Below are 16,113 nucleotides of genomic sequence, written 5' to 3'. Positions count from 1 at the left end.
TGTCTCCTAGTGTTTCCACCGAGCCATGGTAGCTTGCTACTGCTCCGGAACACTTAGGCTGGCCGGCATGTGTCCTTCTTTGTTCCTGTGTCTGTCCCTTCGGGGAAATGTCACGCGATGAATACCGGAGTCCTGTTAGCCTGCTACAGCCCGGTTCACCGGAGCCCTGCTAGCCCAGTGCTACAGCCTGGATTCACTCGTTGATGACCGACACGTTCGATGCTGGGTCATGGATGCCTGTCCCTGTAAGTCTGTGCCACTTTGGGTTTACGACTAGCCATGTCAGCCCGGGCTCCTTATCATATGGATGCTAGCGACACCGTCATATACGTGTGCCAAAAGGCACAAACGGTCCCGGGCTAAGGTAAGGCGGCACCCGTGGGAATACCGTGCGTGAGGTCGCAAAGTGATATGAGGTGTTACATGCTAGATCGATGTGGCATTGAGTCGGGGTCCTGACAATTACTTCGTTTGTGGAGCAAAGGGGGTGTGCGGCGCCTCTATGTTGGGCCACATTGCGACGTAGCTCCGATGGAGTCCGTCTGCGGTTTTCGGCCCGGGTGTGACTAGGCTTGTCATGTCCGAATAGATAGCCGTTGTCACGTGTCGAGGCACGTCCTCGCGATCCATAGACCGATCTAGTATGTCCTGCTCTATTGTCCAGGTCCTGCCGAAGGTCATATGAGTGACCACGAGCTGTGTTGTCTCTGCCTTTTTGGTGAGGAGGGTCAGGATGGTGTTCGGCTTGAGTTGCCGCTTTGTCCCGACCACGTGGTGGTCGGTTAGCCGCATTGTGCGGTGATGGTATGGGCTTCGGTGCCTCGTCATCAAACTGAGGTAGCAATTTGCGCTTTAGGTAACTTTTGACTGGGCGCTTGAGGCCATATTCTTCGGCTGCTAGGACGTCAATCCATCTATCGTTGAGCAGATCTTGGTCAGCTTGAAGCTGCTGCTGCTTCCTTTTCAGGCTCCTTGTAGTGGCTATTAGCCGGCGCTTAAAGCGCTCCTGCTCCTGAGGTTCCTCGGGCACGATAAAATCCTCGCTGCCGAGACTCACCTCATCCTTAGAGAGTGGAAGGTAATTACTGTCCTCCGAGTCATCATTTATGGCCTGTTCGTCAGGGCTAACTTGCCAGTTTTCTCGATCGTCATGTTCAGCAGTTCGTTCATCGGGATCTTCTCTATTTTCGGCACCGTCCGGAGTGTTGTCCTCTCCTGTGTCTGTATCGTTGTTTATTCCAAGACGCGACTTAGAGCGGCGCCGCTGACGCTGGCGTTTTGGTTGTATCACAGGAGGTTTGTCCTCGACTGGGTCTGCTTTCTCGTTGTCGTTAGTCCTCTTAGGTGTATCCACCATGTATACATCATAGGAAGAGGTGGCTATCCCGCGTTCGGTAAACAGCGGGTCCTGGCCCAGTTCCTCATTGGCATCGTCGTCCATACCGTCGATGTCTTCAGAGCCGTAGTCGAGCGAGTCGGTTAAGTCTTCGACAGTGTGTATGAAGTGGGCGGTGGGTGGGAAGCAAAATTCTCCGTTATCAATCTCCAGCTCGAACCGGATAGAGTTCGGCTATGAGCCCCCCGCTAAGGATAGTGCTCTTAACGAGCCGGAAGATGTCCACGGCGCTGAATTCGGTGATCGATGACCGATCGTGCTTGATGTGCGCGGACATGCATAGTTCGGAACCTGTAGCCGGAGACGGGTTCGTAGTTCCGGTGACATAGATGTCTCTTGAAGTTAAGTCTGTGTGCGGGTCCAACGCCACTGAGACCGTGGATTCCGCAGCGGGGTTGAGCTTCCCTTCTTCGGATGGAGCGATCTGCTCCGGATCTATGGCTGGAGCGACTATAGGTACTAACTCCTGTGTGTGGGCTGATGACAGATTTAGGTCATGTTCATCGTGGTGGCAGAGAGCGGCTGCCGTGGTCTCGAGTCCGTCGAAGATCAAGTCTCCACGGGTATCTGCGACGTAGTTCAAGTTTCCAAATCTGACCTGGTGGCTAGGGGCGTAGCTTTCGATCTGCTCCAGATGGCCAAGTGAGTTGGCCCGCAGTGCCAAGCCGCCGAACACGAGGATCTGTCCGGGGAGGAAGACTTCTCCTTGGACAGCATCGTTGTAGATGATTGAAGGAGCCATCAAACCTTTTGAGGACGGCACAGTGGAACTCTCAATGAAAGCACCAATGTCGGTGTCAAAACCGGCGGATCTCGGATAGGGGGTCCCGAACTGTGCGTCTACGATCGATGGTAACAGGAGATGGGGGACACAATGTTTACCCAGGTTCGGGCCCTCTCTATGGAGGTAATACCCTACTTAATGCTTGATTGATCTTGATGAATATGAGTATTACAAGAGCTGATCTACCACGAGATCGTAATGGCTAAACCCTAAAAGTCTAACCTGGCTATGATTATTCCGGGCATATCTACAGACCTAGCCCTCTGGTTTATATAGACATAGGAGGGATCTAGGTTTACACAAGGTCGGTTACAAAGAAAGGAATCTTCATAGTCGGTCGCCAAGCTTGCCCTCCACGCCTAGGCGAGTCCCATCCGGATAGAGGTAGAGTCTTCGGTCTTCGTATCTTCATGTCCCAACATTCCGGCCCATATCCAATAGGTCGGACGCCCGAGGACCCCTTAGTCCAGGACTCCCTCACTACCGTCGTACTAAGCAAAATAAGATGCATAAAAGATAAACATCACATGCAATCAATATAAGTGATATGATATGGCCATCATCATCTTGTGCCTTTGATCTCCATCTCCAAAGCACCGTCATGATCACCATCATCACCGGCTTGACACCTTGATCTCCATCATAGCATCATTGTCGTCTCGCCAACTATTGCTTCCACGACTATCTCTACTGCTTAGTGATAAAGTAATGCAATTACATGGCGATTGCATTTCATACAATAAAGTGACAACCATATGGCTCCTGCCAGTTGCCGATAACTTTGTTACAAAACATGATCATCTCATACAACAAATTATATAATCACGTATTGACCATATCACATCACAACATGCCCTGCGAAAACAAGTTAGACGTCCTCTACTTTGTTATTGCAAGTTTTACGTGGCTGCTACGGACTTAGCAAGAACCATTCTTACCTACGCATCAAAAACCACAATGATTTTTCATCAAGTGTTCTGTTTTAACCTTAAACAAGGACCGGGCGTAGTCACACCCGATTCAACTAAAGTTGGAGAAACAGACACCCACTAGCCACCTGTGTGCGAAGCACGTCGGTAGAACCAATCTCATGAACGCGGTCATGTAATGTTGGTCTGAGCCGCTTCATCCAACAATACCGCCGAATCAAACTATGACATGCTGGTAAGCAGTATGACTATTATCGCCCACAACTCTTTGTGTTCTACTCGTGCATATAACATCTACGCATAGACCTGGCTCGGATGCCACGGTTGGGGAATGTGGTATTTCAAAAAAAATCCGACGATCACGCAAGATCTATCTAGGAGATGCATAGCAACGAGAGGGGAGAGTCTGTCTACGTACCCTCGTAGACCGAAAGCAAAGCGTTTAGTAACGCAGTTGATGTAGTCGAACGTCTTCGCGATCCAACCGATCAAGTACCGAACGCACGGCACCTCCGCGATCTGCACACGTTCAGCTCGGTGACGTCCCTCGTACTGTTGATCCAGCTGAGGCCGAGGGTGAGTTCCGTCAGCACAATGGCATGTTGACGGTGATGATAAAGTTACCGACGCAGGGCTTCGCCTAAGTACTACAACAATATGATCGAGGTATAATATTGTGGAGGGGGCACCGCACACGGCTAAAGATCAACTTGTGTGTCTATGGGGTGCCCCCTCCCCTATATATAAAGGAGGGGAGGCGGAGGAGGGGAGGCCACAAGGGGCGCGCCCAAGGGGGGAATCCTACTCCTAGTAGGAGTAGGTTTCCCCCTTTCCTAGTCCAAGTAGGAGAAGAAGGAAGGAGAGGAAGAAGAGAAGGAAAGGGGGGGCGGCCCCCTAGCCCTAGTCCAATTCGGTTTGGGATAGGGGGGGCATGCGCCACCTCTTGGCCTGCCTTCTCTCTACCACCACTAGGCCCATGAGGACCAATAACTTCCCGCGAGGGGGGGGTCCGGTAACCCCCGGTACTTCGAAACGACCCGAACCATTCCGTTGTCCGACTGTAGCCTTCCAATATATGAATCTTTATGTCTCGACTATTTCGAGACTCCTCGTCATGTCTGTGATCACATCCGGGACTCCGAACAACCTTCGGTACATCAAATCACACAGCTCATAACACATATCATCATCGAACGTTAAGCGTGCGGACCCTACGGGTTCGAGAACTATGTAGACATGACCGAGACTCATCTCCGGTCAATAACCAATAGCGGAACCTGGATGCTCATATTGGTTCCTACATATTCTATGAAGATCTTTATCGGTCAAACCGCATAACAACATACTTTGTTCCCTTTGTCATCGGTATGTTACTTGCCCGAGATTCCATCATCGGTATCATCATACCTAGTTCAATCTCGTCACTGGCAAGTCTCTTTACTCGTTCTGTAATGCATCATCCCGTGACTAACTCTTTAGTCACATTGCTTGCAAGGCTCATAGTGGTGTGTATTACCGAGAGGGCCCAGAGATACCTCTCCGATACACGGAGTGACAAATCCTAATCTCAATCTATGCCAACTCAACAAATACCGTCGGAGACACCTGTAGAGCATCTTTATAATTACCCAGTTACGTTGTGACGTTTGATAGCACACAAGGTGTTCCTCCGGTATTCGGGAGTTGCATAATCTCATAGTCATAGGAACATGTATAAGCTATGAAGAAAGCAATAGCAATAAACTAAACGATCATAGTGCTAATCTAATGGATGGGTCTAGTCCATCACATCATTCTCTAATGATGTGATCCCGTTCATCAAATGACAACACATGTCCATGACTAGGAAATTTAACCATCTTTGATTAACGAGCTAGTCAAGTAGAGGCATACTAGGGACACTCTGTTTGTCTATGTATTCACACATGTACTAAGTTTCCGATTAATACAATTCTAACATGAATAATAAACATTTATCATGATATAAGGAAATATAAATAACAACTTTATTATTGCCTCTAGGGCATATTTCCTTCAATAAAAATGTTCTTATATTATGGGACGGAGGGAGTACCTTATAGACAAACTTACTTAATCTCCTAAAGAAGATCGTTCATTCATGTTTATCAACAACCCAAGAAGCCAATACTTTCCGCAAGTATGACTTCATCAACTGTGATTCTAACCTCCAGATTTATAGTACAACGTAAATAACTAATATGCATCTAAAAACTTCAATCCTATACATGAAACCCAGGATTTACCTTCTATATGCCATCTCAACTGATCAAAACGGGAGACAGATAAATTCAGGGAAGAAAAAACAATAAAAATGCAACTAACCCCTGCCAATCAAAGAAAAATTGTGAAAGTTGGTAATTGCTTGAAATGTAAACTGTATAAGAACCAAAATCATCTAAATTTAACAACAGAAAACATGATGCGATGAGCAATAAGCCTGGAGACAGTCCCTACATCGACTTTTCAACACAGGCACTAACATTTCGTGTCGAAACCCTAGCACAATCCGTGGTGTACTATGGGGATGGTGGTGGTTACAAGGGTGTGGAAGGATGTGGATGAGGTTAGCATACCCATGGAGGTGCTCACGGAGGTGATCCATGGCAACAAACAGGGACAGTCTCACGGAGTCGCAGTTGTCCTCTTGATAGCAGGAAGGAAGAAAACTCATAAGCAATTAATGACATTTTAAAAAATCTGGCTAAGGTAAGGAGGTGGTGCCGTGGACGGATGCCGGAAGAGGAGGCGCAGGCGGTGGTGCGTAAGTTCACGGGTAGAACAAATGTCACCCCTCCATCAACACTAGGATGTGCTGATCGAGGGGTAAATGCGGAGCAGCGGCCCATTTTACTTTGTCTTGGCCTGCTCTGGAGAAGTGGCGCGGTAGGCCCAAGAGGACATAGCGGGACGTTAGCAACATCCACTCCGTTGGGTTTTTTTTTTCAGGGAAACAACCACTCCGTTCCTTTGGTTTCTTTTTTCAGGGAAACATCCACTCCCTTAGGTTTTTTTTCCAAGGAAACATCCACTCCGTTGGGGTTTTTTTTCCAAGGAAACACCCACTCCGTTGGTGAGATTAATCGGATGGCTCACGAGTTCAGGTAGCTGAGAGAGCTCGTAACTAGCCCCATTTTACTGTTTCTTATAATAATTAGTAATGTGTGATGTGAGGATGTGTGGAAATACAGTTATGCAATAAGAATAATATATACTGTACTCTGTCAGGCGATGTGCCGGCGTCGTTTTGCTGCAGCTCTTGGCGCCGGAGGTTGGAGCTTCCCAGCTCTTGGCGCCAGCGTCAGCGAATGGGTGCCGGAATCACAGCCACAGGCACCGATAAAACAGGCTGAGTTCTTCATTACAACAACTAAGCAAACCAGTACTTACCGCAGAGCATATTTCACAGCGACGTCTAACTAAACTGCAAAGGTAAAGGACTACTAACACACCACACGCTTCACTAGTAACTACTCCCTCCGTCTCATAATATAAGAGCAGTTTTTTACACTACACTACAGAGCACGAAACAGGGTCTACGATATTCTAGGGGAAGTCGACGCAGAAGCGGATCCATGCCACTGGCAGAAGCGGCAAAGTACAGGCCATGCCTGGTTTAGTCCAGATGCTTCGGCAAAAGAAAGGTGGAACATCCAGTCACTTCGATCCAACATCGCCATGGAGTTTACTTCATAAACATGCGCATGCCACCGAGAATCATCTTACCTTCTTCGTCAAGCTCGTCCTCATCCTCGTACACACCATCAAGGTAGCGGGAAAGATCGCAGTAGTCGCCGTAATCTTCCGAGCCAAGCTCGTAGTCAGAACAGGATCCCATATAATCATGCAGAAAGGACTCTGAATCCGCACGAATAGGGCTCTTAACAACCAAGTCATAGTCATCGGCTGAGTCATTCGGAAGCATCAGTGTGCTTATCCTGGCACACTTTGCACGCAGGGCGTCATCCATGGTGACGTTGAAACAGTGGCGGATGTCAAGGGACTCCACATGGCGGCAATTGTCCAGGATGGCTGTCAGTCCTTTGTTGGTGAGGATATTGCCAAACAGCTGCAAAGAGCGTAGCTCGTGCATAGTCGCAATCCCCAAGGCTTCCTCGTCCTTTCCATAGACACTAGCTTCAAAATCACAGAACACATCCTTGCTCAGTCTGAAGCGCTTCAGTTGTGGGCATGCTTTGCCGATAACCCCAAAGACACCACTGTCATTCACATTTGGACAGAGTGAAAGCTCGAGCTCCTCAAGCAAATGGAACTTCATTATCGCCTCTGTAAGTCTATCATAGCAAGAAATGAGGCGAAGACTCTTAAGAGATGGTGCCCTGCAAATTAACACTTGGATCTCAATAACCAATAAATATGCTGTGTGTATAAAACAGGCAGCTAGAGTGTATGTTTTGAAAGACTTGCATAGCTCCAATCACAGTCCACGCATAGAACATTTCATAAATTCAGATCATTGCATAGCATCACAGGTACACAATTTAGAGGGTTTTAGAATTAACTTAATGATTAATTGTTAGGTTGAACAGAGAATATTTCAGGGATGCTAACTTGTCGATGTCTGCAATTGCAGATTGCATATAAGTTGCACTCTGACATATGTACTCAGCTGAGTTCGTTCTGTGTAACCATAACATTTAACTCAAATTATTGCGAATTCGACAGTTTCACCAGGAAATGGTCAGAAGCCTGAAAAGCTAACTTCCAAATGTAGTTTTCCTCGAACCAATCCAAAGAAGCCGCCCACATTGCATTATGAAACGAATACGTGAAGTACCTGACTGAGTTCAATGCCAGACCATGCATAGGCTGAAGACGCAACATCAATGTCTGGTTGGATGTAAACTGAATATTCATTATAAATGAGAGGTGGGTGTTGGCGCCGCCTCCTCGCAGTGCAGCGCCGCTCTTCTTCTTCCTCTATCTCACACAATTCAACTCTCTCTTCTCTGTTGCTTTGTTCTTCTCTCAAGAACACACGAATGCACATGGTGGGAAAAACTCAGAAACCCACACATACACACACACCTCACCGTGGAGAGAGACTAGCTTTGCTTTCTACTCCCGGTGAGACACACATACACTACATTGTTTTGCCCAGCCCTCACGGCCACACCTTTTACATTCACTTGTTCAACTTAAATAGCCAAGTACAGGACTCACACACGCACCCACTAATCCCACGCACACACGCATGCATGGTCAGGTCAAGCCCACGGTTGCTTGATCTGATTAGTACTCCACGGGCTAGCTACACACACACGCTTGGGTAACAGCCAAGTCTGCAGAATCTTTGGATACACACGTATAGGACCAAGCCTCAACTAATTGCATCCTATTCTTCCTCCACGCAGAACTGCCTCGCGACTCGGATGCTCCGGCTCCATAGCTAGCTAACTAATCCATCCATGCATGCATGCTACTAATGGAACGGCACATCCACAATTTAGTGCCACACACGGGTCAGGCGGCGCTTACAACTTGACATGACTACGTGCATGACTACTAAATAAATATGATGAAAAACAAAACAACAAGGTTAACTCTAACAGTGGGCACAGAGGAATAGGTTCATGTGCATGTTGCGGGGTACATCGATCACCTGAGGGTGGCTAAATGTTGGGATAAGAGAAAGAAACGAATACGTGAAGTACCCGACTGAGTTCAATGCCAGACCATGCATAGGCTGACGACGCAACATCAATATCTGGTTGGATGTAAACTGAACATTTCTTATAAATAAGAGGTGGGCACAGAGGAAAAGGTTCATGTGTGTGTTGCGGGGTACATCGATCACTTGGCGGTGGCTAAATGTTGGGATATGAGAAATTCAGCGGAATAGAATTTGAGGCGGTGTCAGAATCATCCTATGGTTGGAAACTTTCAGAATCAATTGTTAGATTTGACAGTGAACATTTCAGGCATGCTAACTTGTCGATGCCTGTAATAGCAGGTTGCATATTAGGTTAAATTCTGCACCCTAGCGTATGAACTCAGCTGAGTTCGTTCTGTTTAAGAATTAACATAACTCAAATTATTGCCAATTTGACTGCTTCCCCAGAAAATGCTCAAAAGCCCTGAAAAGTTAACTCGCAACTGTATTCTGTTTCAAACCAAACCAAAAAAGCCTTCCCCATTGTATAGGATCAATGCATAGGCTGCCAACATAACATCAATTTTTGGTTGGATGGAAACTCAGCATCCAACTGAATCATGGACTGAGAGCTGGTACAGAGGAACAGGTTCATGTTCATGTCTGCATTTTACCCTTTGCTAAACTCTATGTACTCCGAAGAACCTATGGTTTGTAATGTTAGAAATCGGAGAGGAAACTCTCTTTCTAAGGAGCACGATAAAATTGCATGATTCCTACGGAGCACGGACGCAAAATTTCTAGCGATTTTTTCCGCGGACAGTAAACGAGACCCAAAGCACATACATTGCAGGGAATATCAATGGAAACAGAGCGCGTAGCCAATGCGAAACAAATCAAATCAAATCAAAACGGAAGCCCCTGAAATCAGGGGAGGGGATGGGGGGATTCAGAATCTCACTGGTCGGCGAGATAGAAGAGGAAGTCGTGGTCACGGGCGTACTCGCCCCAGAACGCCTCGCACCTCCCCGCGCTGCGGCGGACGGCGGCCTGGGCCATCCCGTGGAGGTTGACCTCGTTCTCGAGATCGGCGTGGCCCAGCATGTTGATGCGGCGCCACAGCTCCGGCTCATCGCGGGCGGCGCCGCGCCAGGAGCGGCACACCTGGCCGGGGCCCATAAGGATGTCGACGTGGTCGAGCTTGTGGAGGATGGTCAAGATCGCGTCCAGCGGCAGCTCCGCCCAGTTCCTCGTCTCCGTCTCATCCGCGGCGTGCCGTCCGCCGCTCCTGCCTCGACGACGGCGGGACGAGGAGGATGAGGGCATCGCGAGGTGTGGGTGTGAGGACTGAGGGTTAGGGTTCGGGGAAGGAAGGCGCGGGAATGGTGGCAGCAGGTGAGTACACGTGTGGCGCGGGAGTGGTGAGGAAACTGGCAGCAGCCAGCAGGTGAGTGTAGAAGACTCGGGTCAACTGAACGTGGGGTAATTTTTGACGCGTATGTACACGTGTAAGCTTCAAAAAAAAATACACATGTAGCTCACGAAAAATATTTACGCCACCATATCAATTGTGATTATGTACCAAAACATGCCTTATTGAACCAGTTCTTTTGGACGGCTTAAAAAACAAGTTGTCTCTTCCTGACTTAAAAAATTAGCCGCTCTTAAAAATGAGTGAGCCTTCTATATTAGTTATCCTGTAACTAGCTCAGAAGCCCCAGTAATCAAAGGAGGCGGCTTATGATTTTTTTTGGAAAGAGATGGTTTATTTTTCAAGTCACCAAAAGAACTAGCCCTTAGTCAATTACATATGTATAAATGGATGCCCAAGAATCTTAAACAGCGCAACGCGCGATTGAGGGCGACATTTAAGATTCCCATGCTATTCTAAAAAACGCCTTCTAAGCTAACTAGATTTGAGGCGATTTGAAAAACATCTGCAAAGCTACATAGAACCTGAGACGGTTTTGAAAAATGCCTTCAAAGGTGCATACAGCTAAGGCAGTTTATAAACATGCCTCCTTAAGCACGATTTTGAGGCGTTTATAAAAACGCCTTGGCCAAAATGCCTCTTTTTCTCAATCATGTTGTAGCGAGGGGCTGAAAATCTATGACAACTTGAACGCTTCCGAAGCTCCAGAAGCAGTTGACGAGATGGGAGTGGTGGGAAGCGATGGTAGAAGCAGAGGCTTGCAGGTGTTTTGGCACAGGGAACTGAAAATGACACTTCTAGAAAATTGCACAATAACAGCTCCAAGTCTGCATACAACATTCAGTTCATCACTCGAATTGCAATGCCGCAACTTTAACATGCATGAAAAATCAAGGCTGAGCCTATGGTCAGATTCTTCATTTGGACCTTGCTCCAGAACAGGTTGTGGACTGCGGATCGCCTTGCGGTTCGAGGATGGCCTCACAATGATCGCTGCAGCACCTGTGATCAACTTCCGGAGTCTGTGCAGCACCTCTTGCTTGACTATCATTTTGCCAAGGAGATTTGGCATTCCTTTCAGTCTTCACACCTTGAAGTCACTTCTGCTATCCTTTCTGCCACCTCTATTCAGCCCTACTGGACGACTTCAATCAGATGCAAGATCTTGCATGACAATCTTCATGCACCAACGGTGGCAGCATACATTGCTTGGAATATTTGAAACGAGCGAAATAGGAGGATTTTTCAACAGAAGACGACAACCGCACCTGGAGTTCATACGATGATTAGAGATGAGATAGGCCTCTTTGTTGGGCCTTGGGAGTTTTAGTTGTTTTTTCTCTCCGGGCCTGGTTGCCGCTTGGTAACCTGGCTTTTCTTTCCTCCTACCCCTTGGCTATTTCGTTGCCATTCTGTACAACTTTCCCTCTACTAAATGAAAAGGCAGAGCTCCTGCCATTGCCCGTAAAAAAAACTTCATTGGCGTCCGTACAACGAGTCCATGTAAAGGGCATGGCGTATCACCGGATATATCTTCACTCTCTCTATGAACGGGCTGATCCACCGTGTGGATTGTTTTTGGTGATTTCAATGAGATTTTGTATAAAAATAAAAACCGACAAGGTAACTTTAAAGGCCCCAATATTATATATTAAGACTATGTTCGGCAATACTCCGCTCCTCTGCCAAGGAGCGGAGCGGGAGGACCACCCATTTGGTGGCTTGTCAAAATTCCGCTGAATACCGCTTCGCTCCTCAGCGGAGTTACATAGCGGAGAGATTTCGAACGGCCTCCAAATGTAAAAGGTCTCTGCGTCATTCTAAATGTAAAAGGTCGCCTATGTGTATGTTACTCTGCACCATTAGGTAACAAAACAGCCTCTGCACCATTCTAAATGTAAAAGGTCGCCGTAGAAATACTGCCGGCCATATTAAGATATGTACACAACATTCCATCGTACTATACAACAACAACAACCGCTTGGTTAGTTGTCTCTTCCTCGGTTCCTCCTATGGTGAGCTCGTTGCTTGCTTCGTCTGTACGCATTGGAACTCTTGCAGCTAGCTTAGCCAGTTCTACGGTCAAATCAAGACACGAGAGGTCGTGGCCATGGGTTGCTTCTTCCGCGCGTACATGCTGGCCATCGCCAACGCCGTCTGCATCGGCGGCACGGCCATGATCGTCTACGCGTTCGTCAACCTGGCGCGGAAGCCCCACAGCAAGGTGTCCATCGTCGAGGCCTCCGTCTTCCTCCTCTGCTGGGTTAGCGTCACGGCCGGCGTGTACACGGCCTTCTGCGCCGACCTCTTCCAGCTGTCGGCGCTGAGTCGGTGCCTGGCCTGCATCCCCGGGGCAATCCGTGGCGCGGGCCGGCTTCTCTGCCTGCCGTGGCGGTGCGCGCGCGCCCGCCGAAGCGGCGGCGGCGGTGCTCTGCCGCAGTATCTGGACCAGACACCGAGCCACATGCCCGTGCTGGCCCGGGAGCCGCCGGTGCATGGCGTCGCGCGAGCGGTGACGGAGAATGACATCCCGGCTTACGAGCAGCCGGAGGGCGGCGGCGGGTCCGAGTGCACGATTTGCCTCGGGGAGGTGGAGAAGGGGGACGCGGTGAAGCGGATGCCGGTGTGCCTGCACATGTTCCACCAGCAATGCGTCGATCCGTGGTTGCACGAGCACTCGACATGCCCGGTGTGCCGGTGCAATCTCTTCGCGCCGTTGCCGGCCCAAATGGTATGATCGTACGTATGAGTGACGCTGGTGATGAGAGATAACTGAGCGCAGAGAACTGAAAGACGTGAAAGTACTACTCCCTCTGTAAACTAATATAAAAACATTTAGATCACTATTTTAGTATTCTAAACGCTTTTATATTAGTTTACGGAGGGAGTACATCAGTGTTAGTAATTACTGGTGGTACGCTGCGACCTGCAAACAATCCAAACCCAAAGGCCAATGTAACATGGGAAAAACCTGAAATCTGTTTGTTTCATGGATGTGCAAGTGCAAGTGGGGATGGCATCTCACCGGCATATACGGGGAACCTAGGATTGACCGGAAGCACTTGACTTGGGTAGGATTATCTTCACTCCCTCTACAGACTGGCTGACCAACCGTGAATTGTTTTCGGTGATTTCAATGAGATTCTGTATGGAAATAAAAATCAAGGAGGTAACTTAAGGCCCCAGCGTTGCATGCAAAACAGCCTTTGCACCATTCTAAATGTATACGGTCGCCGTAGAAATCTGCCGACCATATATACGGACTATTACATATCTATACACATTTAACCGCATTATACAACAACCGCTCGGTTAGTTGTCTCGCGGTTCCTCCTATGGTTGGCTCAATGGCTCGTTGCTTGCTTCCTCGCCTGTCGCATTGGAACTCTTTTTTTTTTTGGAGAAGGAGGAGATCCCCCCGGTCTGTACGCATTGGAACTCTTGCGGGATGAAGACTTGACGAGGCGATTAAGCCCGCAAAACACTTCGAAATTCCTGAGAAACTGAGCCAGTATAGAGGTGATGGCCTATTTAGCTATAGCTAGCTAGTTCTACGGTCAAATCAAGATACGAGAGGCCATGGCCATGGATTGCTTCTTGATGGCCATCGCCAACACCGTCTGCACCGGCGCAACGGCCATGATGGTCTACGCGTTAGTCTGCCTGGCGCGGAAGCCCCACAGCAAGGGCTCCATCGTTGCGGTCTCCGTCTACCTCCTCTTCTCGGTCAGCGTCACGGCCTGCATGTACACGGCCGCCTGTCGCGACTTCTTCCAGCGGTCGGCGCTGCGTTGGTGCTTAGCCTCCGCCCACAGGGCACTCCGTGGCGCGGGCCGGCTTCTCTGCCTGCTGTGCCGGAGCGTGCGCGCCCGCCGAAACGTCGGCAGCGCTCTGCCGCAGTTTCTGGATCAGGCACCGAGTCACATGCCCGCGCTGGCACGGGAGCCACCGGTGCATGGTGGCGCGCGGGTGGTGATGGCGTATGGCATCCCGGCCTATGAGCAGCCGGAGGGCGGCGGTAGGTCGGAGTGCGCGGTCTGCCTCGGGGAGGTGGAGAAGGGGGACGCGGTGAAGCGGATGCCGGCATGCCTGCACATGTTCCACCAGCAGTGCATCGACCAGTGGCTGCATGAGCACTCGACGTGCCCGGTCTGCCGGTGCAACATCTTCGCGCCGTTGCCGGCCGAAATGCAGATGGTATGACCGTATTCGTATGAGTGACGGTTGTGAACGAGATTAAGTGAGCGTAGAGAACTAAAGACGTGTACATATTTTTTTGAAATACGCACGAATGTGTGTATCATGCATTAAAGAAGCAAGATGGGGTAAAGAGCCTCGTCCACGAGTGTCTTGTACTCCTTCCGTTTTTATTTACTCTGCATATTAGAGTTGACTGAAGTCAAACTTCGTAAAGTTTGATCAAGTTTATAGAAAACAATATAGACATTTATCATAATAAATCTATATGATGTGAAAGTACATTTAATAATAAATCTAGTATTATTGATTTGTTATTGTATATCTTATTATTTTTATATATAAACTTGGTTAAAGTTTGTAAAGCTTGACTTTGACCAAAGCTAATATGCGAAATAAAAAAACGGAGGGAGTATGTGATTACATGGGTTACACAAGGCACTCCAACCACGGTAAACGCTAACTAGCTAATTACCTATCTCCAACTACCCACCTAGTCAAGCAACCAAAAAAGGTTCCAAGATCCCGCTTGTTCAGTCCCGCCGCCTTCCATGCCCGTCCCTCGCTCATCACCCTGCCAAGCACGTCATTGGCCGAAGGCACCACACCATCGAAAACCACCGCGTTTCGATGCTTCCACAACTCCCGCATCACGAGCGAGAGAATTGTTCGTGTATCCTTCCCTCCGTGGCATGTCGTGGTGCATGAGTTGCACTAGTCCACCAAGGTTCGGTCGGCCGTTGGAGCGGCGCCAAGCATGCCCAAGGCCGAAAGAACTCTATGCCAAACCGTACGCGCGAGGACACACTCGATGAGGATGTGATTTAACGTCTTCGCCCCTTGATCGCATAGCGGGCAAGAAGCCTGGTGGGGGAGCCCGTGCCGAGCTAGGCGATCCGAGATCCAGCGTCTGTTTCGACCTGCAAGCCAAGCAAAGAAGCGGCACTACCGCGGTGCTCTAGATTTCCATGCCATGTCCGCGTATGGGGCGACCTCCATGCCCCAAAATTTGGCCGCGTAGGCTGAGCGCGTTGAGTAGGCGCCGTTTTCCTCCCAGGCCCACCTTGTCGAATCCTCCACAGTGGAATCGAGATCGATGGCCTCCGTTCTTTCCCAGAGATCAAAGACCTCCAGGAGCAGTGTCTGGTCGATGTTAGGGCCCACGCCGTTGGTCCAGGTCCCATTGTGCAGCGCGTCTGTTGCATGTTCCTTTGTGTACCCGATGGTATAGGCCGGGGGCTATATCTTGTACCCGGAGTCCCTGCATCCATCGATCCTCCCAGAACAACGTTAAACGGCCATTGCCCAGTTGTGTCACCGTTGCTACCTGGAAGATGTGTCGAGCCTCGCTGGGGATCTGTTTGTCAAAACCAGCCCAAGGCCTAGTGGTGTCCATGCGTTGTAGCCACGGCCATCGGGCCTGAAGAGCAAGGTTCAGCCATGGTAGATCGGGGATGCCTAAACCTCCTGCCCATGTTGGTGTGCATATCGATCTCCAGGCTACTGCACACAGCCCACCATTTGACTCGTCCTTTCCACACCATGGAAATTCCCTGCGGATCTTAGCTATGGCCTTGAGCGTCTTGGGCGGTATGTTGAGCGCGAGCATTGCATGCAAAGGTATGGCGCGAAGGACCGTCTTGATGAGCAGCAATCGACTGCTTTTGCGCAGGGTTTCCCCCTTCTAGTGCGGCAGCCTACTGGCTACCTGTTGCACCAGATCATGCAGCTAGGCCGCCGTTA

At 49.2% G+C, this 16,113-nt stretch overlaps 3 protein-coding genes across 3 annotated transcripts; 2 read left to right on the top strand and 1 right to left on the bottom strand.

Annotated features, from left to right (window-relative positions):
• Positions 1-6,507: 6,507 nt before the first annotated feature.
• LOC123058963 (putative F-box/LRR-repeat protein 23) lies at positions 6,508-10,279 on the bottom strand. The gene is made up of 2 exons (XM_044481630.1): positions 9,703-10,279; positions 6,508-7,467 (listed from the first exon to the last, which is right to left on the bottom strand). Exons 1-2 carry the CDS (start codon positions 10,065-10,067, stop codon positions 6,813-6,815), a joined length of 1,020 nt encoding a protein of 339 aa, XP_044337565.1. The 5' UTR covers positions 10,068-10,279; the 3' UTR covers positions 6,508-6,812.
• Positions 10,280-12,283: 2,004 nt separating this feature from the next.
• LOC123058962 (probable E3 ubiquitin-protein ligase ATL45) lies at positions 12,284-12,910 on the top strand. The gene has a single exon (XM_044481629.1). It carries the CDS (start codon positions 12,284-12,286, stop codon positions 12,908-12,910), a length of 627 nt encoding a protein of 208 aa, XP_044337564.1.
• Positions 12,911-13,634: 724 nt separating this feature from the next.
• Positions 13,635-14,376, top strand: LOC123058961 (RING-H2 finger protein ATL63-like). Its single transcript, XM_044481628.1, has one exon. It carries the CDS (start codon positions 13,753-13,755, stop codon positions 14,374-14,376), a length of 624 nt encoding a protein of 207 aa, XP_044337563.1. The 5' UTR covers positions 13,635-13,752.
• Positions 14,377-16,113: the final 1,737 nt, after the last annotated feature.

The sequence above is a fragment of the Triticum aestivum genome, chromosome 3A (genome assembly GCF_018294505.1).
Source record: "Triticum aestivum cultivar Chinese Spring chromosome 3A, IWGSC CS RefSeq v2.1, whole genome shotgun sequence".
In the NCBI taxonomy this organism is placed as follows: domain Eukaryota; kingdom Viridiplantae; phylum Streptophyta; class Magnoliopsida; order Poales; family Poaceae; genus Triticum; species Triticum aestivum.
The sequence above is the reverse complement of the archived record's forward strand: the minus strand, read 5'-3'. Positions and strand labels throughout refer to the sequence as shown.

Coding starts and splice junctions, on each gene's coding strand:
- LOC123058963 (XM_044481630.1), bottom strand. CDS start 10,067: ATGCCCTCATCCTCCTCGTCCCGCCGTCGTCGAGGCAGGAGCGGCGGA. Junction 7,468..9,702: donor CTCTTCTATCTCGCCGACCA/GTGAGATTCTGA, acceptor GTTAATTTGCAG/GGCACCATCTCTTAAGAGTC.
- LOC123058962 (XM_044481629.1), top strand. CDS start 12,284: ATGGGTTGCTTCTTCCGCGCGTACATGCTGGCCATCGCCAACGCCGTC.
- LOC123058961 (XM_044481628.1), top strand. CDS start 13,753: ATGGCCATGGATTGCTTCTTGATGGCCATCGCCAACACCGTCTGCACC.